This window comes from Mytilus trossulus, chromosome 1 (assembly GCF_036588685.1).
Source record: "Mytilus trossulus isolate FHL-02 chromosome 1, PNRI_Mtr1.1.1.hap1, whole genome shotgun sequence".
Lineage (NCBI taxonomy): Eukaryota > Metazoa > Mollusca > Bivalvia > Mytilida > Mytilidae > Mytilus > Mytilus trossulus.
The window spans coordinates 15,869,111-15,891,125 of record NC_086373.1 but is presented as its reverse complement, the minus strand read 5'-3'; the positions used below and the strand labels follow the sequence as shown (position 1 = coordinate 15,891,125).

At 31.3% G+C, this 22,015-nt stretch overlaps 1 protein-coding gene across 1 annotated transcript; it reads left to right on the top strand.

Moving 5' to 3' along the window:
• The first annotated feature begins 6,304 nt into the window (after positions 1–6,304).
• Positions 6,305–21,533, top strand: LOC134716577 (uncharacterized). The gene is made up of 4 exons (XM_063579592.1): positions 6,305–6,508; positions 12,330–12,505; positions 16,258–16,396; positions 16,992–21,533. Exons 1-4 carry the CDS (start codon positions 6,364–6,366, stop codon positions 18,038–18,040), a joined length of 1,509 nt encoding a protein of 502 aa, XP_063435662.1. The 5' UTR covers positions 6,305–6,363; the 3' UTR covers positions 18,041–21,533.
• The last annotated feature ends 482 nt before the right edge of the window (positions 21,534–22,015 follow it).

The window sequence follows — 22,015 nt, the reverse complement described above, 5'->3', positions numbered from 1 at the left end:
ATTAAATCTGATATACATTTGGATTTGGTACTGATTTAAAAAAAAAATATTATGAGAATGATTCTGAAATTGCATAATATTAATCTAAAAATGGCTGGGAAGTACTTGAATTTACTACACACTTATATTTAATTGCAAAATTGTAATCTGTGATAATGATCCATCAATTTATAAAAAAATATTGATAAATTATCTATATAGAATAATTAAAACTTATGCTGGACTAAATGAAAAGTAGATTTTTTAAGATATGTTTTATAGAAATGTATAGGGTCAGAGTTAATGTATAAATCCCTCCAATCTGTTTTTCAGGTTATATTTAGTTGGTCAGTTATAAATAATTATGTTTTAAAAAGACAATTTTATTTGCATTTCATGATTTTAAAATTATTCACATACTGAAGTTGACATGTATTCTATAATAAGCAATTCTAATGCAATTAGATTGTAACGATAATTTTCATTGGACGTTGATTAATATTTTGAGGGGTTAGATTCCAAGTTCTACCAGTCCGTAACTAAGAAAGCCACCATTTTGAATTCTGGGATATGTAATTTCTCAAAAAATAAACAAGATATTCACATTTTGAGCCTCAAAATCTTCTTTTAGTCTATATTGAAACCATTCTGAAGCGCACGAAAAGTAAAAATATGTTTAGTATTCATGTTTGACATCCAGAGTCACATTGTTTAGATGCTAAAAACAATGCAACAGTTTCGTGGACTTTTTCATTTATGCCATTTTTAAGCCAAAATATTTATCAAATGACATTTATTTTAATATGTGGCATTAGAATGTAGATAACTGTATTGTATTTTCAGCTTGGCCTTCGTAAAACTTGATTTTACTGTCGCAAATATCTGTTTACCTATCTCCGCTCCGCGTCGCTAGGTAAACTCAATTTGCGACAGTAAAATCTATGTTTTACGAAGGCCAAGCTTAAAATACAATACAGTTATCTCCTAATTTTAAGCTGTTTTAAAAAACATATAATGAAATATCAAAAATAGGTTTCGACCTTTAAAAAAGTAGTTCTAGTATCCATTAAAATATAAAAATTAGGAAAGCTTTTAAATTTTGGACTTGAAAACTATATGGATATACTGTGTCTCTAGTTTGAATCATGCAGGAGGAGACTTATCAATAGTTTTGTTAGCACTTGAGCTACAAACATGTAAAACATTTTCATAACAGTGTGTGCAACAACAGCACTTGATACCGAATCATTTACATTTAAATTGTTTGTCATTGGCTATCGATAATGGTGATTTTATGCTCACTCAGCCTGTCAGAGGCCTTCCAAAAGGGATTTAAATAGAATAAATGAGTAAAGTAAATGCAGTTGCAAGAGAAGAAAAAAAGAAAGTTTAAGTATTCAGTATTTAAATCAACACACAAGGTTTAGTCCTCTGCTTGTAATTTGTATTTTTTCATTTAGGCGGTCAGAACAGTTGACCATCCCACACTTTAAATGTCTTTAACGCATAGGATGTGACAACTGATTGTCACAGACGAATGTTCACTTAATCTGACTCTGTCAATTGATAACCTGAGCATGCCAAGAAATGGTCTTATCCACACTGTTATGAAAATAATTCTATCTGTCCTAATTCATGTACAGATTTTAGACATAATATTATTATATTAGATTTGGGAATCAATGCTACATTTATTATTGTAGATGTGACATTTTAATTATAACACAATTGTGAGAAATAGAAATAGAAATCATTCAACAAATATAACTGTCAGTTTTTATACTTGTCATGTTCCATTTACTAGTAGAATTGTCAAAAGTCATATGTATTCATCGTTTGTGTTTCTTAAATCTGTTTCAGATTCTTTGAATTTTAGATAATTTTAATTATAACTGTCTTTTACTTGTTATATAAATACAAATTGACCCAATTTTACAATTTTAAATTGTTTGAAATGTACAGAAAATTTCCTGGTGAAATTGTATTTAATAAGTAGTTTATATCATAAAGAAACCAATTATGATCTTCAAATTTTGACAAATCTGACAACAAATTCATTATGGCCAATTTTGAATCTTTTACTCTAATTTGAAGGAAAATGTTCCAGAAATGATTATTTCATTTTATATTTCATAAATCAAGATAACAGAGAAGAAATATAAATTGCGAATACTCATGACAAATATATTGTAGTAGAAAACTGTAAATTTACAAAATTATTTATGAGGTGCAATATTGCCATAATATATATATATATAATCTGTTAAGAATTTTGTTATGTACATAAAGTTTGAAATTTGTAGATATGTTATTTATTTTTTTTGTATTTTTTTTAGTGTTGAATGTATGTTTTGATTGGTTATGCTTTTACTTGAATAGATATAGTACATGTATATATGTCATTATTTTAATTGTTAAATTGGTGATAATTCCAAGTAAAAAAAATCATTTAAAAATAATCAGGAAAATTGTTAAACATTTTTAATCATCACTCCTAACCTGCAGAATTAAATTCTTCTTTTAGATATTTTTTTCTCTAATCGAAAAGTTTTAAGTAGCTTTCTGTATTAATGAAAACATTTTAGGGGACTATGGTTAATACTGAAAAGTTGTCTAACAGGCAATCATGCCACTTCTCCATATTATCATATTTGTGTATACATTGTGTATTATGAAGAATCGATTTTTTGTGTTTTATAAGAAAAGAAGTTAATTTTTGCACCATTTCACTATCCTTTGACACTAAAGAAACTGAAAGACTTGAGTTTGTATATGGCATTAATATTTGAAGTATTACTTGTCCCTTCATTTATTACCATTGCAGGTATCAGTGGAAATAATTATTTATATTCATTCACACAAAGGATGGTTACTGGATTCTTGAATACTGTCGATTTATATTAGCCGGTTCTGTTTGTTTATTGGGGAGAAATTATATTTTTGTTTATTTTTGATTTTGATAGAGTCTGCATTTAAGCCTACAAAAAATGTGTACTTTTTTTATTATATAAACTTGTGGTTATCTATAGCCATGTAGTCCACAAAATTTGGTTTCCCTGAAAAAAATAAAGAACCTTCTGTAGCTAATTAGTGATTGGTCAATTTTGCCTGGAAGAGTTGAAGCCTTATAGCTGCAGTTTTATTACATGTTTAATGAAATGTCAATTTACAGTAAGAATTTATCATTTTATTCATACGTTGACTCAAATACCAAATAAAGGGTGCATGGTACTTAAAGGATTAATACTCTCATAATTGTGGTGCCAACCCAATGGAGATATAAGTATGAAACCGATTTTAGTGGGCATGACTATGATACCAAAGTTTGGGAAGCCAAATGCATTGTACATAAAACTTGTGAGCATCAAAACCAAATAGTCCTAAACAGAATAAATGTTATTTTATATATTTTTTTTGCCAGAGTTGCAATATTACAATTAAAACAAATCAAAGATTAATTTATTTCATTATCAATTCTAGCAACTAAAAACATTTGGATTTGTACAGTCCTTCTAGTTGCTTCGTTTGTAGAGAAATGTTGATTTCTATACAGAATGTTAATTTTATATTCTTTTCATATAAAGTTTACTTTTGTTTAACATCCATATAACTGTGCACTTAATTGTTGGAGTTATCTTGTCTTATGACAATGACCTGACATATAATGTTAATATCTTGACATACTTTAAACAATTGGGGAAATATTTTCTTTTTTATAAAAGGCAATTTCTGTAACTTAATCATCTCAATTAAACAATTATTCTTTGATATGATATGTATTCATACTTATAGTTCATTGTTATAAAAAAAATTGATAATTGACTTTTCTTTTCAAGTTAAAACCTTATTAATGTCTGCAAATATCATAAAAATGTATCAATATTTGTTATGAATTTAAATAAAAAAGTGATAATTATATCTTGTTTTATTAGTCTTTCTTATTGTTTTAGTTGTTTATAACTGAATCAGTTGGGTTTTTATATGACCGCAAAAATTTTTTGGGGATCGTATAATGGTATGATGTCGTCTGCATCGTTGTCTGCGTCGTGGTTGTCCCAATACACATTTAGTCTTCAGACAATAATTTCAGTTTAAGAGAATGGATCTCTGTGATATATTTTTAAGAAGGTTCAATACCACAAAAGGAAGGTTGGGAAATATTTTGGGGATGTTGGTCCCAACTGTTAAGGCAGTTGGGACCAAAAAGAGGTGAAAAATAAGCATTTTTCTAGTTTCAGGACAATAACTTGTGTATAAGTTTTTGATTGCTGTGCAATCATACCACAGTGTTTAATATCAAAGGTGAATGGAAGGGATTCATTTTGGGGTTATTGTGCCAGCAGTTTAGGACTAAAGGGCCAAAACAAGTATTTTTGTAGTTTCTGGACAATTACATGTATGTGAGTGTATGGATCTCTCTGACGTTGTACCACAAGGTTTCATATCGCAAAGGGAAGTCTGCGATTAAGTTTGGGGTTAATAATCCATTTGCCAATTCCCGTTACTGACACTGTAATTAGAGACCTTTTTTTAAGTTGTCTCCCTTTATGAGGGACATACATTTTTATTTACAATGGAGAACTAGCAGAAAGAGCAAATTTACCTGTGCGTAATGTGAATAATCTTTAAGGTTTTGTAATCTTTTAATTACATTAATTTGTTGTTTAGCTAAATACTAAGGACATCAGAAATTATTTTTCAGGCAAAATAAGTTAAACCGCTGATACATCACTTTCAATTTATCATACTTTGCATTGGCAAAAGTCATAATTGTCCTGTATAGAACCATTCTAAGATAGACAAAGAAAAGTAATTTGTTTAAAAAGTATGTAATAACAGAATTAATTGGCAAATGGACTATTGCCCATACATAACATGCAGAAATAAGGGGCCAAAAGCAAGCATTTTTTTCTAGTTTCCAGACAATAACTTGTGTTTGAGTGAATCAATTTTTTTGAAATTGTACCACACCTTACTACTAAGGCTTGAATTGAGTTTGGTGGTGATTGCTTTAAGCCAGGATTCAAGGGGAGGGGGGATTGTTTTCCAATTTTTTAAAGGTTTCAGATTTTTTTTCTCCAAATTTTTCAAATTTTTGAAAAGTTTCAAAAAGAAAGAAGAAACCTTGAATTGCACAGTATCTTCAGTGATATTGTTGGCTTTTTTCAAAACTACCTCTACCCTTTTTTATTGGGAAAATATACGTCATTTTTATCAAATTGGGAAATTAATAATAAACCATGGTTATGACAAGAACTTCAATTTGCAGACCCCCTTTCAAGAGGTAAACCCTCATTTGAAATAAGACCACTTATTGTCAGTGAAAATACATAAAATGACCCTCAAATCTTCACATTTAGTCATTTTAGGCATGAAAAATGTTTAAAAGAGTGTTTTTCATTTGTTTTCATGCACAATTACTACTGAGACTGCATTGTTTGGGAAAAAATTTGTCTTTTTGGGAATAATTTTAAGCCATTTTTTTTTCAAATTGGGATTCTTCTCCAGGGAAAAAAGCCTTTATTCTCCAGTAATTTAAGGCAGACAATATCACTGATCTTTGACCAAAAAACCCTATATTATGTCAAAAATTTGATCACAATCCAAATTCAGACAGTATCAAGCTTGAATATTGTTTCCAAATTTGCCCCAAATATTCAGGGTTCGACCTCTGCGGTCGTATCAGGCTGTGCTCAGCAAAGCAATTTATTTTTTTTATATTTAAATCCCTATGAATGAAGTCACAGTTGGCAAAATAATTATCATTCAGTTTTTTTTTTATACAACTGCAACAAATTTTGCAATTGTATAATTGGTATCACGACATCGTCTGCGTCGTTTGAAGACACTTGGTGTTCGAAAAAATATTAAGAAGTATAAGTAAAAAGAAAGCTATGAAGCAAAGCCCATTATAAATCTATATATTTGCATTATACTGTATGCATTATTTTACACAAAGGCAAGACGCATTTTCATAGGCGGATCCAGGGGGGGCCTGGGGGGCCCGGGCCCCCCCTTTCGTGGGAAAAATTTGGTTGATTGTATAGGGAATCATTGAAGCATGACTGGAGCTCCCCCCCTGTTAGGTCAGTCAGCAGGGCCCCCCCTAGGAAAAGTTCTGGATCCGCCACTGATTTTTCGTACATCAATGACATCACATTCAGGTAAAAATACTTTATTTTATAAACAATAATAAAAAATAAAGCTGTATGCATTTGTTTATAAGAATAAGTTTACTGCATACATCACATGTTGTAAAGGGTCGGTCGAGTTACCGAAACTTCGAGTTGTTGAACGTTGGTCCGAGTTCGTGAAGGGACGAGTTTGGCATAATAATACATCATATTTCTTCCGAAGGCTTCATTCGGCACTCTACACTAAGAGATGGCACGTCGTCTTACATCTTTGAAATTGTCTTGTTTGCAGAATATTGCGAGAAACTTTGATCAATTTTGGTATAAACCTTTTGAGGAGCAGTTTATCTCAACAGGAAAACTTCTCCACGTTATTGGTCCTTTTGATGACATCAGTAAGTTTTCTGACAATTTTATAGCAGTGCTATTTTTGGTTTGTTTTTGTTATGAAATACTTTCACTAAGGTCAAAATCTAGTACATTAACTTAGCGATTTTCATATTATTTTGACAGTGTATTCCCAAAGATAATTATTGAGTGTACAATTGCATTATTGAAGGTTGAGATAATTTTGCTCTTGTACTACTTATAGTAGCTGCTGAACTGTAACTCTTATGGTCCTTTTTTGTTTGTTTGATAAAGTGGACCATATGGTCCGGAAATAGTAAAAAAATAACATAAGGACCTAAGAGCTACGGTTTCGCAGCTATACTTGTAGTTGTAGTCTTCATGAAGGTAGTATAAATAACAGGCTATTATTTGTACTTGCAATTATTTTTAATTTAGCAAGACTTTTTACTTTTTTTTGTCATGGAAGAACTCCCATTAAGAACCTCCTTCATTATTATATAAAACCATGAGCATTAATTGTCAAAATCCAGATATGGTGTACAAATTTTAGCACCTCATGTTTGTGGTTTACCATCTTTGCCACAAGTGTATTGTTTTCCATTTGGTATCAGATTCACTTTGTTAAATCTTGTGATCAATTTATTTGGCAATGGTCAATGGCAGTCCGCAGAATTTCAAGAACAGCAGTTGTTTAACCTGTTAGTCAAATGCATTTAGTTTAAGGCGAAGTGTAAGTAATTGCATGCCCCTAGCGGAATACAGGATTAATAACGTTCGACGTTAGTTACGCAAGTTATCTCCCTTACTCCAAGAAAGGACACACGAAAGAGAAAATTCTTCGTGCAGTCTATCATAAATCCAACAAGCACGCCCGTGCTGTCTTAAAAAACCTAATCATGAGAAATTATCTGAATTACTCCATTTAGAAATCAAAGCATTCTATTGTTTAGTGCAGCCTGACTTTAATACTAGTTGATTTTTTTTGTTTCAGACGCATGGGACATGAAAGGCATTTCGTGTAAAAACTTATGATATCAACAGATTGTAAAAACGCCTCACAACAGAATTATAAATAAATAAACATGTGACGATTCTACTTCTATTATTAATTATTTAATTTTTAAAATTAAACCTGAATTGACCCAACAATATCGTTTTAAAAGCCGTAGTTTTGAACAAAAACACACAGTACTCAACATACAGATTTAGGTTACCGAACAATTAATGAATGACATGTGAAATTAATTATTAGATTAAAAAAACGTTGACATGTTCGTATTTTGTGCTAATGAAAATTTTAGGACATGTTTTATATCAATTTAGAAAATAAGACGATACCAAGAGAATATAATTTGACGACTAGTCTAGGGCAACACTTACAAGTCGGAAGAACAAAGACAAAAGTTAACAAATTAGGCCCCAAAAATATACTCATCTTAAACTAAAAAGTGATCACTCTAAACATTTATCTTAGAATAAGTAAAAACTATGTCATTCAACTTCCAGTTTTCAACTTTTTATACATGTGCAGAAAATAAACAGGTGTCTTCTATTCCGTCCGAAATTTATTGGAAAACTGAATCTAAATTTAGAACCAAATTGAAATTGAAAGTACAAATACACATGATTCATGTATGATAAAAATATAACACGTCATTTCTTCTTTTTCAAATTCCAATTTCGAAGAGATAGCAAAATTTGTTTTCTTTTATTGTGCCTGTGTGCATCATTTCAAATTAAAAAAAAATATGTAATTTTGACAGAGAAACGTGTTAATTATTCCTAATATGTCTCAATTCAAGATTATAAATGAGTAAAAAATATCTTTACGGTTAAAGAAAAGAGGCCAGGAAAGTTTTGTGGCACTTGTAACTGTAATTTAATGTTTAGTGAAATGAGAGGTGAAATGACCTCAATGATTATCCAGGAAGATCTCGCACTCAGTCAGCTCTATGCTTTCACTTAGTTCATGATAATAGATCATAATACAAGAATTGAGAAGCCCGTGGTGTACTAGCAGGGGCGGATCCACCCATAAAAAAAGGGGGGGTTCCAACTATATGTCCCCATTCAAATGCATTGATCGGCCCAAAAAGGGGGGTCCAACTCCCATAAGGATCTGCAAATTACTTGTCCAATAATGTAAGAATTTGGAGTTTCATATCATTGACATTCAACATTTTTTTTTTTTTATAGGATATTACTTTTCTTATTATCAACATTGACCCCACCCCCCACTGCATGGGTATGTTGCGGTCGTTATTGCACTGACTAGGTACGTCGATCTCAAAAGAATCACATAAGGTGTAAGGTTTTCATTTTGAATATACATGTATGAAATATCTGCGACTGGTAGTTGTACCAAATACTCCGATCTTTTCTAATTTTTAAAAAAAAATGTATATATAAGCGAGTCCATCTTTTTAACCTCATTGCGGTCTAAAAAATTCTGAAGATAAAATGAAATGAAGCGCTTTTCTGGATTAACCTAGATAAGGGACACTACAGGCAGAACATTTTAAAGCCACGGATGTATAAGAACTAAAATAGTTGAAGAACCATAGTATGCATTATGCTTATTGTTTAAATCCGTGTTACCCCAAGGGTGACTAGGGTAACGAAATATGGTCGCTTGGTCTTCTCCTGACCGGCAGTAAAAGATTTTCCGAAGAGGAGGGTCCGTTTGGCTGTGCATGATTTATTAAGCTCGCAGTCACGTCCGGTCAGAATGGAAACGCTTAATCCGATTCCTAGTGTAAAGAGAGTGCCACACTCTATGCCCGTTAAAAACCATTGTAACAACTATAATTTAAGGGTTGAATATGTGGACTGTTGCACACGGCAAAATTTCTGTCCCTATCCAATATACATGTACTCTCATTTTCTAGTGGCACTCCAAATTTCCCAGACCGTCATCCAGGATGGCCTCTGTTATGAACAAAACTTCCTATTGTATTTATTATTAAATTGTTCTCGTCCTGAACATGCATGAAATATTTGCCACTGGACGTTAAGCAACCAACAATCAATCAATCAATTTAAATCCTTAAATGTGGATTTTTAACAAATAATGCATGGAACAAACAAATATTTTCTTTTGTTACTGAAACTTCATTCAGCAAACATTACATCATTCTTTGTCATTTAGTTAAAGAAAAGGGAAAGTGATCGAGATTGGAAATTTTGTAAAATAAAATATGTTTTGGCAGAGATGCGCCTTTAGCATGTGTGTAAACATGACTTATGAAATTGGTTTATGATGTAGACTATATTGTGTGCAAATCCTCAGATTAACAACATGCAGAAATGACGAGCATGAAAATATGCAGAAAATAGGTCTACTTTTTAAATACAAACATACAGAAGTAAGATTGAAAACGAGGTGTATACCCGATCTTAGTCTTAAAGCCGATCAATTCATTCTGACAACACTGTGTTAACTGGGACTAATTCAAACTCGATATTTGATTCATAAAAGAATTAAACAATCCATGCCAGCATTGAAAAAGGTTCGGAAATAACTCTAATATAGAAAAGATGAAATTAGAGTCTACGGCAAATTTCTTTCATTTGCGGTAAATTAATTTACAAACTTGCATTTTCTTTTGCGACAGAAATATTCTTTAAAATAAGTTAGTTTATTTCCTTATCAAATTATAGCGTAAGATCATTTGTAATACATAGGAAGACGGGTAATACACACGAACGCCATTGCTACGGCATTGTACGGTATAATAGAGTTTCGTCGTAGAAGTTGTGGCGACGTTACTGCAGACAATGACGTCGCCAGATAATTTCAATGTTCCGGCCAAAAACTAAACTTCAACAGACAGTAGCGTAAAAACTAATACGGTTGCTAAGGACTTTCTATGCACCGATGGGTTTGTCTTTGATTTGTAAATCGTATATCAATTTTAGAAAAAAATCCATTGTCCAACAAAATAGAAAATCTTTATTATGTAAAAATATCTGCTAATTTTGATGATTTTCCCTATATATCCTTTGTAATTTTGGTGTATCATGTAGTTAATTTCAACGGCTCGTATCTCAAAAACAAAAACGGTTACCCCCTTTTTTTAGTCCATTTTCTGGTGTAATTTTACTAGCAGAATTCGTATGTGAAATTTAAAAAAAATCCATTGTAAAGTTTAATTACGTACACTTCGCCTTAAATATACCTTTTCACTTTTTTTTGTTTTTTGGGAAAATATTTGTGCTGTATTTAGACCCCAGGAACATATATATCAAGTGGTCTAGTATGTCTGGCAAGTGTAATGCAATATGGTGCCATGTTATCTCAGTAGCATGAGTTTGGGTATGAGGGAAGTACAAACAAATTTTCTTAGGATGTCAGATAAAAACTGCAAGAGATGTATAACATCTGACGGTGATTTCTGACCACTAAAAGCTTTATTTTTGTAGAGCCTAGGTGGTAGAGTGATCTAGCATGTTGGGTACAGTGCAACAGATATTATATGATTAGTCTAAATATCAGCCTTAACAATGTTAGATCTGATAATTTGCGATATATAATTTGTCTAAATAACAGCCCAACAATATTAGATCTGTTAATTTGCGTTTTAACTAAGCATAAATTAGTTACATTGTATAGCTCAATAGTGTTACCATTATGGTAACAGCCTGGGAGCAATGAGAGATTCAGTCAAATAACTGACCCATAATAGAAGAAGATCCCTTGTATTTGATTGAATAAATGCTTTCTAGAGGTGTCCCCTGCGTCAGATGCAATGTGTTGCTTTTTGAAAACCATAGCCAGATTTATAAGGGCAGACGCCCTAAAGGGATCAGTTCTTCTGTCCTGAACAAATTGTGTTGCATAACTTACATTTTAAAATATTGCATTATCAAAATTATCTATTATCTAGTGGCCATATTTTGGGCACTAGAGCAGAATGAGATGGCTAAATAATGTCATCTGCATACACTATTAATCATCAAGTTTATTTAAAAGTAATAGACAAAATAGTTCAGATAAGTGATTAAGGGTCATTTTTAGTTTAAACATATTTATTTATAGTGGATTGGAAACCAAGTTTTGCAACTTATATTAATCCCTCTCCACTTTAAGGGTCATTTTTTAAAAAGTTTAATAAATTAGGACTCGATCATAAAATTGAGAATGGAAATGGGGAATGTGTCAAAGAGACAACAACCCGACCATAGAAAAAACAACAGCAGAAGGTCACCAACAGGTCTTCAATGTAGCGAGAAATTCCCGCACCTGGAAGCGTCCTTCAGCTGGCCCCTAAACAAATATAAACTAGTTCAGTGATAATGAACGCCTTACTAATTTCCAAATTGTACACAAGAAACTAAAATTGAAATAATACAAGACTAACAAAGGCCAGAGGCTCCTGACTTGGGACAGGCGCAAAAATCTGTTGGGGTTAAACAAGTTTGTGAGATCTCAACCCTCCCCTATATCTCTAGCCTGTATGATGTTCACACTGTACCTGAAAAGTAGGGTAAGCCCATCAGCTATTTTTACATTCACTTTCAGGAGTTCAACAAATATAGGAATATGTAAAACTATATGCCTTTAATATTGAAAGTTTCTAACAAGAATAGATCCTTTAGTTCTATTCTGCTAAAAATACTTATTTACAGTGGGCTCACAGTTTATCCTACATTGTCATAAGGTATTGACAAATAAGTCCTTGTTTACACAAAACAACTGAATCTTGAGTAACGACAAACCTGCTTACCTAGAAAAACTTAAAGAAACAGAGCAGTACAATTTCAATGCATTTTATGTTTTAGTTTACTTAAAACTTTCATGATTATTAAAATCTCTTTATAAATATGTGCATGGCAATATGATAGAATTTCATTTTCTGCTTTCAGCCAGTGAATTGATTCAATACTTGTTGGATGTTCTGGTAAAAGAAAAGTTACTTAAGACAAAATATTTACAACTTCTCATCAGTAGCAGATTACTGGAACTAAATTTGAGCAAGGCACCAAATTGTGTGTACCCATGCAGTGATAGTATTGTAAATACCATAGGTGATAGATGTCATGTAAGTACAGACTACTGGCTTCAGACCACAATTATTCTTTCCATTTGCTACAATGCATTTTTTGGTAAAAGTTGAAATTGAATAAAAAAATTGCACTGCTTCAAACATGAAATAAATTTAACTGCTTATAGACCATTATTATTCAAATAAAATATGCTTGTCCCAGGACAATCCATCAGTGCTTTTTTGGAAGGATTTGAATCTTGAATAAATGACCAAGGCAAATTTCTACCCTTTAATTTCATATTGGCCAAATCACTACTTTCACTTTCAACAATACATTTTTCATATGATTGACTTATTTCAATATATATATGCAACTGATAGGACCTGTTAAATAGTAAAAATTTCAAAGAAAACAGTAGACAGAACTACCTAATTTAATAGTTGGGAACTATATACCCATACCATGAACAAAGGGAATTAATTGTGGTCTGAAGCCGACTTATACCATGCAGTTATTGCAGTTGTTTGTCTGCAAAAATCTGGTTACTGCTTTATCATTATTGATTTTATTCATTAACATGTTCAAAGAGATCTGATCTTGGATATAAGTTTTTAACAACAGTTTCACAGTTTTTGTCAACATTTTTACTTTTTATGCTTTTCACCTTGATAATGAATTTGAAGTTACAAGATAGTGACTTTCTCTGTTTTTTCTCCAGTAATTATCTGAATTGTTGTAATGTGCTGTCAAAAAGTCATTAGGTGACAAGAAAATGACAATTCACTGTGAGGAAATACTGTTTAACCATGACAACTAAAAGCTAAAATACTATATATATATACATATCACAGTGTAGATACTATTCTGTACGCTATCCGGAAGTCGCGATTTTCGAAGCGAGGATTTCAAACTGGTCAACAGAACGGTTTTGTTTTGGTGCCTTTTCTCATAATCTTTTTACTCCTATATCTATAAAGTGCTTTGCACATCTTAAACATCATAAATATGAGTAACTGTAACAAAAACATGCAGTAGAATATAAAATATACGTGTGCATCACACCAACTTCGTAGAAAAAAGTGAAATCGATTGACAATTTTGCTCTCGTAGTAAAAAGCAAATAATCTTTTATTGCAAATATTTGCATCAGTTAACAGTAAAATATATACTGTTTCAATATTCCTACCGTATTTAAGTAGAATGTTCGTATTTCAAATAAAAAATATGTTTTCCTTGAGGATCCCAAAATAAATTACTGTACGATCAGTCTAAAACTGACTGTATTCTAGTAGAGATTTCAGATTTTTTGACTGTATGATCAGTCGTGATTTTGAAGAAAAAAACAACAATAAATGGAAGTTTTTAACGACCTTGACTGAAAAACAAAGGCAATTTGAAGGTATATACGTGTCTATGTGATATTATGATTGTGTCCATGGAACTATAACGTGTGATTTCTTTCATCAGACAATACAAATATATTTCTGATGATTTTAATAGACGGCAAAATAATTATATTTTTGTTCCGTCAGTCTTACTTAAAATCTAATGCCTAAAAAGCAATACATGATCCGCTTGTGGACTTTGTATAAGAGTGTCGTTGCATCTATCTGTTTAACTATTACATTTTTAAAGACTATTTACACCATCTGCCGTTGACCAATTAGTGATAACATAAATCAAGCCTGTCTCTTTTATAATGACAAAAAATAGACAGAGAAAGCTTTGCTTTAAAAATTAAGGTATTGAGGAAAGAATTAACGAAATTATACCCCGCCACTTCTATAGTCCATGTTTTGGAAAAAAATAAACCACCAGAAAAACTAAATCATAGGTGCACAATGGCATCATTTAATAACGAATATGATGAAGTTTTATAAATACTAGTATATGGTAAGTTTTTGAAAGTTGCATATAGTAAACGGGTACCACACAATAAGGTAATGGAAAAGTCCTTATCATGGAAATAAAAAAATGATGATTTTTCGAAAAACCAAAATAAGAGGTACACAATTGAATTAAATGATCAGGAATCTGAAAAAGATTCATTGAGTTATGACAAGTGTCTGAAGGAAGTTGTGGATATAAAATAGGTACGCCCAATATAAGGTTATGACAAAGTCCGTATTTTAGATATAGAAACATCAAAAATATTCTCACCAAAAATTCGAAATACAAGGTCCATAATACATTAATAGAGTAAAAATGGAGCAATTTTAGAAAAGTTTAACAATTGGTTTTGGAAGTCACAGTTGGAAAAACCTGATGGGTGCCCCCATATAATGCAATGTTCAAGTCCATATCTTATATAAAGAAACCCCATAAAAGATTTTTGATAAAATTCGAAATACATTCCTTTTTTATATAAATAAGGCCGCTAATTTTCTTGTTTGAATTGTTTTACATTGTCATTTCGGGGCATTTTATAGCTTACTTTGTGATATTGGCTTTGCTTATTGTTGAAGGCCATACGGTGACCTATATTTGTTAATGTCTGTGTTATTTTGATTTCTTGTGGACAGTTGTCTCATTGGCAATCATACCACATCTTCTTTTTTATATTATAATTTATGATACGGAATCCGAGAAAAAATAATTAATAGTTATACCAGTGACGGATTCAGGAAAATTGGGATCCGGCGGTTTGAAACTCTTTTTTAACTTTCAATGCATTTGTATGGGAACATATATTTGGAATCCTCTTTTCTCCTGGATTGGACCCCCTCTCCATTTAAAAATGTCTGGAAACCCCTATGTATATTAAGTGGTTTATGAGAAGATGCGCTTGCAAAACCGGCGAAACATGTTGTACCGGTCCAACGGACGAACGGAAAGACGGACTTCATTATCACTATAAACCAACGCTTTACAAAGTGGTGTACAATCGAGTGTGAAAGAGGCAGATCTACATCCAAAAACAAAGTGAAGGAACTGTGATCAATTATAGGCTACAGTTCGGCCTCGAATGTTTGTAAATTCATGCATTTTTATATAAAAATTAAATCAGTGTGTTTGTATAATTGTAAGTATAGCGGAGGACATTTCTGAAACTTCTATAAACAAACAAACCTTCTTCTATTTCAGTCACATTCAAACATCATTATACTTAATGTAGTAAGTCGAGTTCACCCTATCAAGCTAAAAAATGTTTGAAAAGTTTACAGGATGTGAATTTATTAAAATACATGTGTGTTCTTTAGAAAAATGCCATCTTCTAATGTATCGTAAATAACTTTGAAATCACTACTAGAATACAGTGAAATAAAGACTGATCATACAGTTTCAAAATATACAAGCGAGACTGATCGTTCAGTGATAAATCCAAACAAGTGTAATTTTCTTATTTCTGGCTTCAAAGATCTGGCTGAAACTTTTACCACCACTTAGAATATACTTTATTTAGTAAATTAAGTCTGGATTTTACGTTAATTTGTACAGTAAGGGTGCAAAAAGATTGTTTTTAGGTTCACCGACTGCTTTTCCTTAGTGATGCACTTGAAAATCTCTTGATTAAAGGAAAGATACGAATAATGAATGTGCTAAATTTAATTATAAACCATTTGTGAATATCGATGTCAGCTGAATTAATCATTAAGCAATGTACAGATGAACATCTTACCGTTTAATATAGTATATCCAACAAATTTAAAATGTGATCCAAAAAGTTCTCGCTTCGAAAATCGCGACTTCCGGAAAGCGTACAAAATAGTATCTACACTGTGCATATGATATGCATAAATGAACATTTTTATAAATTTAAGTGAAACAAAGTAGATATACCAAAAAAATATTTCTTTCATTTCAGAAACTAACAAAGCTGAATTTATCCTTCTGCAATAATGTATCTTCCCGAGCCTTAGAAAATGTTGTAACCCAGCTGTTAGCACTACAGATTCTTATTCTTAAAAGTACTAAATGTGATGATAGAGTTCTCATGGCAATAAGTGAGTACATGTTTTTAATCTGAATTTATATCACTTAAAACCACACCAAGAAGTTGGATTCTTTTACTATTACTGTGGATTCATTATCATTTGTTGGATACCAATTTTAGTGGAATTCATGGGTTAAGGTAAACCAAGAAATTAAATGTTGAACGAATAACGAAATTTCTATAGGCTTGTACGCAAACTTTTGTAAAACCACGAAACTAAATATCCACAAACATGTAAGTTTCTAATCCACGAAAATGAGTTAATCCACAGTATATTAATTCAGTAGACGCTTCATATCATTTAATGGTCAGTTCTGACAGACCATGAAAACAGTAGATTCAGAAGGTACAAATGTATTTTAGGATTTGTTTCATAGACCATATCTGTTTTCACAACTTTCTTGTTTGGTGTTCAGCTTTACTTATTTTTCTTCTTCCCTTATAAATGTAAGATCATCATCTTCCCTTCTGAATGCTCTAAAAAGTTAAAGGTAATTGAAAAATAACATTTTGGTAAAAAATGACTTTAAGACCAACTAACTGCTCTGACACTGAGTTTGATTCATATCTTATCAATTATATGTTGTTTTAATGTTCTTTTCTAGGTCAATATAGCTCTCATTTACGTCATTTAGATGTTTCAAGTTGCAAGATATCACAGCGAGGATTAAATTCCTTGTGCTCAGATGACAGTCAGCTGCCATGTCCAAAGTTACAGACTTTGAGGATAAGAGATTGTGAAGATTGTAAACCACCAATTACCATAGAGTGTGTTACCTCATTATTACTGCAAAGAACAAAGTCATTTGACCTTGACTATGAAAAGATACATTTGGTGTTGTCAAGAATTCACAAACTCAACAACTCACCTCCTATTATCACATCAAATCTTCAATATTCAAGAATTCAATGTTTAGATTTTGGAACTGAAGATATCTTCACTACAGACATTGAGTTAATCTGTAAATATTGCCCAAATATCACAATGGCAGCATTAAACCCAGTTGCACATGATGACCAAGTCCTTCTACTTATGACTTTGAATCATTTACGCCATTTAGAAATAGTTTCTGACACACATGATGGAGTTACATTATCATTTGAAGGATCAATTTCACCTCTGTTATGCAGTGTAGGGATGTATCTTCAAGTCTTGTCAATTATTGAATTAACCGATGTATGTTTATTTACAATTGGTAAATATTGTCCTCATCTGAAAAATTTGAATTTAATGGTGTCAACATTGCAGGACAATAGAAGCCATTTTCCAGACAACACGACAAGTTATACAGAACTTCAAAAGTTCAAATGTATCATTATTGGAGAGAACGACATGCTACCAGAAGATTCTTTCTCAGTCATTTTGAAAAATTGTAAAGATTTGCGGTCCCTTTTGTTGACCAATATACAGTTTCTGACCAATGAAGAACTTGGACGTTATATCAATCATAATGCTTTGCCAAACTTGGAAGAGCTAGAATTTACGAATTGTAATCATATTGAGGGTTCTTTATTTTATCATTTTTTAACTGTTGCACAATGCTTGACCAGATTAAAATTAGATGCTTGTCACCATGTTACAAGGGCTGAATTTTTTGAGTTGTTACAGTATTCAGAAGAGTATCTTCCACAACTTCAGGTGCAGTGGACATGATCTGAATAAAATTTATTGTACAGTTCCATCATTGAACATTTTTGTAAGTCTTTTGACCAATTAGAATCTGAACTTTCAGCTTGACTGAAAAAAAACCAAAAACAATATACCTCTATCCTAGAATTATGTGTCCATACAGAGAAACAGTGATAACAAAATCAGTATTTCTAACTACATTAATAGATTCACAACTTGTACTATTATATATCTTAGGATGAAATCTATTTGTCACTTGAAAATGACTGAGCACTATATTAAAACTGGGACAGGGTTATCATTTATTTATTTTTTTACATAGAAAATTTTCCCTGTATGTTCTTGACATTTTCAGTTTTCTGTAAGCATTTGGTTTCCTTACTATTAACAATTAAATTCAAGCAAAAACTAGGCTACTTTCACTTGTATTTCCTTTATAGTCAAATGTATTGTAAATGCAATGAAAAGGTTGTTTTTTTAAACAGGTGTGTTGTATTCTAATACATCTATTTAACATTATTTTATGCAATTTGAATAAATTTGAAATATACCAGGAACATTTTAAATTTGGACAATTGTGGCCATAAATAATACACAATCTCCTTTATAGAAGTTCAGTAAAGTTTGATCTGTGTAATGCAGTTTTTAAGAATTTATAGTTATGTATATTTATGTTGTTCTAATTTATTTATTGAAAAAGTAACATATAAATATAAAGTTATCGTGTTTTTTAATTGTTAAATCTTTGTCTTTTACATTGGTATTGAATATAAGTTATTTATGCAGTGTGTTGTGGAAATGGAAATTCTACTTTATTACTTATAAAAAAAGTGATATGGCCTTTGAAGAAACAAATTACATCTCTTGGTTCAACAACATTTTTAGATTTATATCTTAACTTCACAATTAGCTCCAATATTTTTATGCCCCACCTACAATAGTAGAGGGGCATTATGTTTTCTGGTTTGTGCCTCTGTTCGTTCGTTTGTCCCGCTCCAGGTTAAAGTTTTTGGTCAAGATAGTTTTTGATGAAGCTGAAGTCCAATCAATTTGAAACTTAGTACACTTGTTGCTTATGATATGATCTTTATAATTTTAAAGCCAAATTAGACATTTGACCCCAATTTCACAGTCCACTGAACATAGAAAATGAAAGTGCGAGTTTCAGGTTAAAGTTTTTGGTCAAGGTAGTTTTTGATGAAGCTAAAGTCCAATCAACTTGAAACTTAGATTTTCTACCCAATTTCACGGTCCATTGAACATGGAAAATGATAGTGCGAGTGGGGTATCCGTTTTCTTAGGACACATTCTTGTTTTATTATTATATACACCCTGCAAGCTTAATTTTTGGGAAGTACATAGGATTCACCCTGTCCATCTTGTCTCTTGGTCATTCTATGTGACATAAAATGCAATTTCTCCTGAAAGAGTAGCTTAATATAAACTATAAAAAATTTACACTACTCATGGTCCAATACTTTAAAGGGGAGATAATCAAATTCACATAATTCAATATTGCAATTTGTTGTCACAGTCTCTTGCAAGCCCAAAACCTAAATAACTATACAGATATTGATGAGACTTTACAATGTTGAAGAACACTACCGAAGGATGTACATGCAAGAATATAATCCTGGTCTTACATGACAAAGGGGAGATAATTGAATTTACAAACTTCAACATAGTGATATGATTTATAGGTATACTAGTGCATTATACACTGTTAATAGTCTGCTCAACCTTGAAAAGTGTTCAATATGTTTTAATGATGAAAAAAACCATAACCATTATGAACAAAGGAAGCCTTTAAAAAAAAAAGATTTTGAACATTAATATAATAGTATATATGTTGTGTACAAGTTGCGATTTTGTACAGGTTATAACATGTACAAAAATATTGTACCTGTTATAACTTGTATAATGCAAAAATACAAGTTATAACATGTACAAAAGTACCTCGTACATGTTATAACCTGTACAAAGTATTGCTTAAAAATGGTTTTAACTTGTACAAAGTAATAAAAAAAAGGATATGTTTCTATTATCGCAACAGATGTTATTAACCTCAATAATATTTTCATAATTTTTTATTTTTTTTCATGTAAGTGTGTTTTGTCCTTTTTAGATACAGCTAATGTCCATGGGTCGGTATTACGAAGCATTCCTAAGACCTGTCATCAGATATTTCTTAAGGACATGTGTTATGGTCCTCGTATGACTTTCTATGGACATATTTTTTTTGGATAAATTATGATTGTGAGTGTCCACTTTGAAGGCAATAGTAAAATACTTTCATTTTAGTTGACACTAAAAGAGATAAGAGGATGGCCAGGATAGATGTGACTACAAATAAAATTGGGAATGGAAATGGGGTATGTGTCTAAAAGGCAACAACCCGCCCATGGAGCAAACATCATCCAAAGGCCACAAATACATGCTTTCAAAGTAAAGGTTTATATATTAAAAACATCAAAATGACATTCGCCTCATGCAATGATCTTATAGTTTATAAAAAAAAATTGAGTTATCAATTTACATAAGTCATGCTGAAGGCCAAAAATGTTGAAGAGTAGATCCAAAGATATTGATAATGAAGCATGGTCCGTTGAAAACTATTTCAGCTCTCTATTGCTTTTACAGAGTAAGCATATAAGACATTGTTTTAGTCTTGCATGGTATAAAACGAGAGGGAGGAGCATTACCCAAAATTATAAGGCATTGTTCTTAAATATTTTGGTAGAATTTAGTTACTAATATCTAATGTAATTGTCATTGAGGAAATGCAAGCTTTTAGTAAAAAGTGTCACACTTATTTAAGCCATTATGGACTGCATAAACATACGTCAATTACATGTAAACAGATTTTGCTTACATAAGTTATGAAACATATATTTCTTAAACTTTGTGATCATTGTCCTCTACAGAAAAAGACACGTTCTGGCCTATTCTTTATGCATTGGTGAATTTAAATGTAAATTTTACTTCAATAAGATTTATCTTAAATTTTGTACAAGTTAAAACTATTTTTAAGCAATATTTTGTACAGGTTATAACATGTATGAGGTACTTTTGTACATGTTATAACTTGTATTTTTGCATTATGCAAGTTATAACATGTACAACATTTTTGTACATGTTATAACCTGTACAAAATTGCAACTTGTACACGACATATATAAGAGAATGATAATCTCTGTCTTCATCCAAGTGGAAAATAAATTTGTGATATCTTGACTCAATGAAGAGTTTATGTTCAAATAGTTTACACAGATTTAAGTCATTTGTTAATCAGTATGATTTTTCATGGTGCATATTTAACAAATTAAAAAGATGATTAGGAACAACACACATATATTCAATAATGCAGTAAATATTTTAGTTTGCTTGACTTACACTTTTATAGTTTATCAGGATTTTTTTAATTTCTTAATGATTGTGATATATTTTAATTTATAAATGAATTTTATATAGACAAAGTTATATATTACATATTTATTAAATACATATTTGAAAACAAGTGTTGTTTTTTAAAGCTTTGATACAATCTTTTTCCTTTAAGGAAGCACTATGCTGTATGAGTCTGAGAATTTCAAATTAACTTGTAATTAGGCAGGCAACATTTCATCCTGAAGAATGATGTAGAGTGAATCAGAATGTTTAGACTGATTCAGCATATGGGTCTAGTACAAAAGAGCTCTTAAAAGTCATATTACAGGTCAAATGTATTAGCAAAATGATAAAGATTCTGTGAACCTCAATCACTTTTAAAACTGGAAACTAAATGTTTCAACACAATAGTTTTTTTTTTGACGGATTGATTGATTGATTGTTGATTGCTTACAATGTACATCTGGGATGATGTGACACAAATATGATGGGCCAAAATATGAAAAAGAAAATATAGATGCCTTCAAATTGGTTCAAAGCTAGGAAGACATTGATCAAATTGGAATTTTAATACATTGTAGTTCAATGAACACATGCTGCAACTATTTTTCG

Bases quoted from the DNA above. Each gene is read 5' to 3' on its own strand.
- LOC134716577 (XM_063579592.1), top strand. From the start codon at position 6,364: ATGGCACGTCGTCTTACATCTTTGAAATTGTCTTGTTTGCAGAATATT. The intron at 6,509-12,329 runs GTAAGTTTTCTG...TTCTGCTTTCAG, and splicing joins TGGTCCTTTTGATGACATCA to CCAGTGAATTGATTCAATAC. The intron at 16,397-16,991 runs GTGAGTACATGT...GTTCTTTTCTAG, and splicing joins TAGAGTTCTCATGGCAATAA to GTCAATATAGCTCTCATTTA.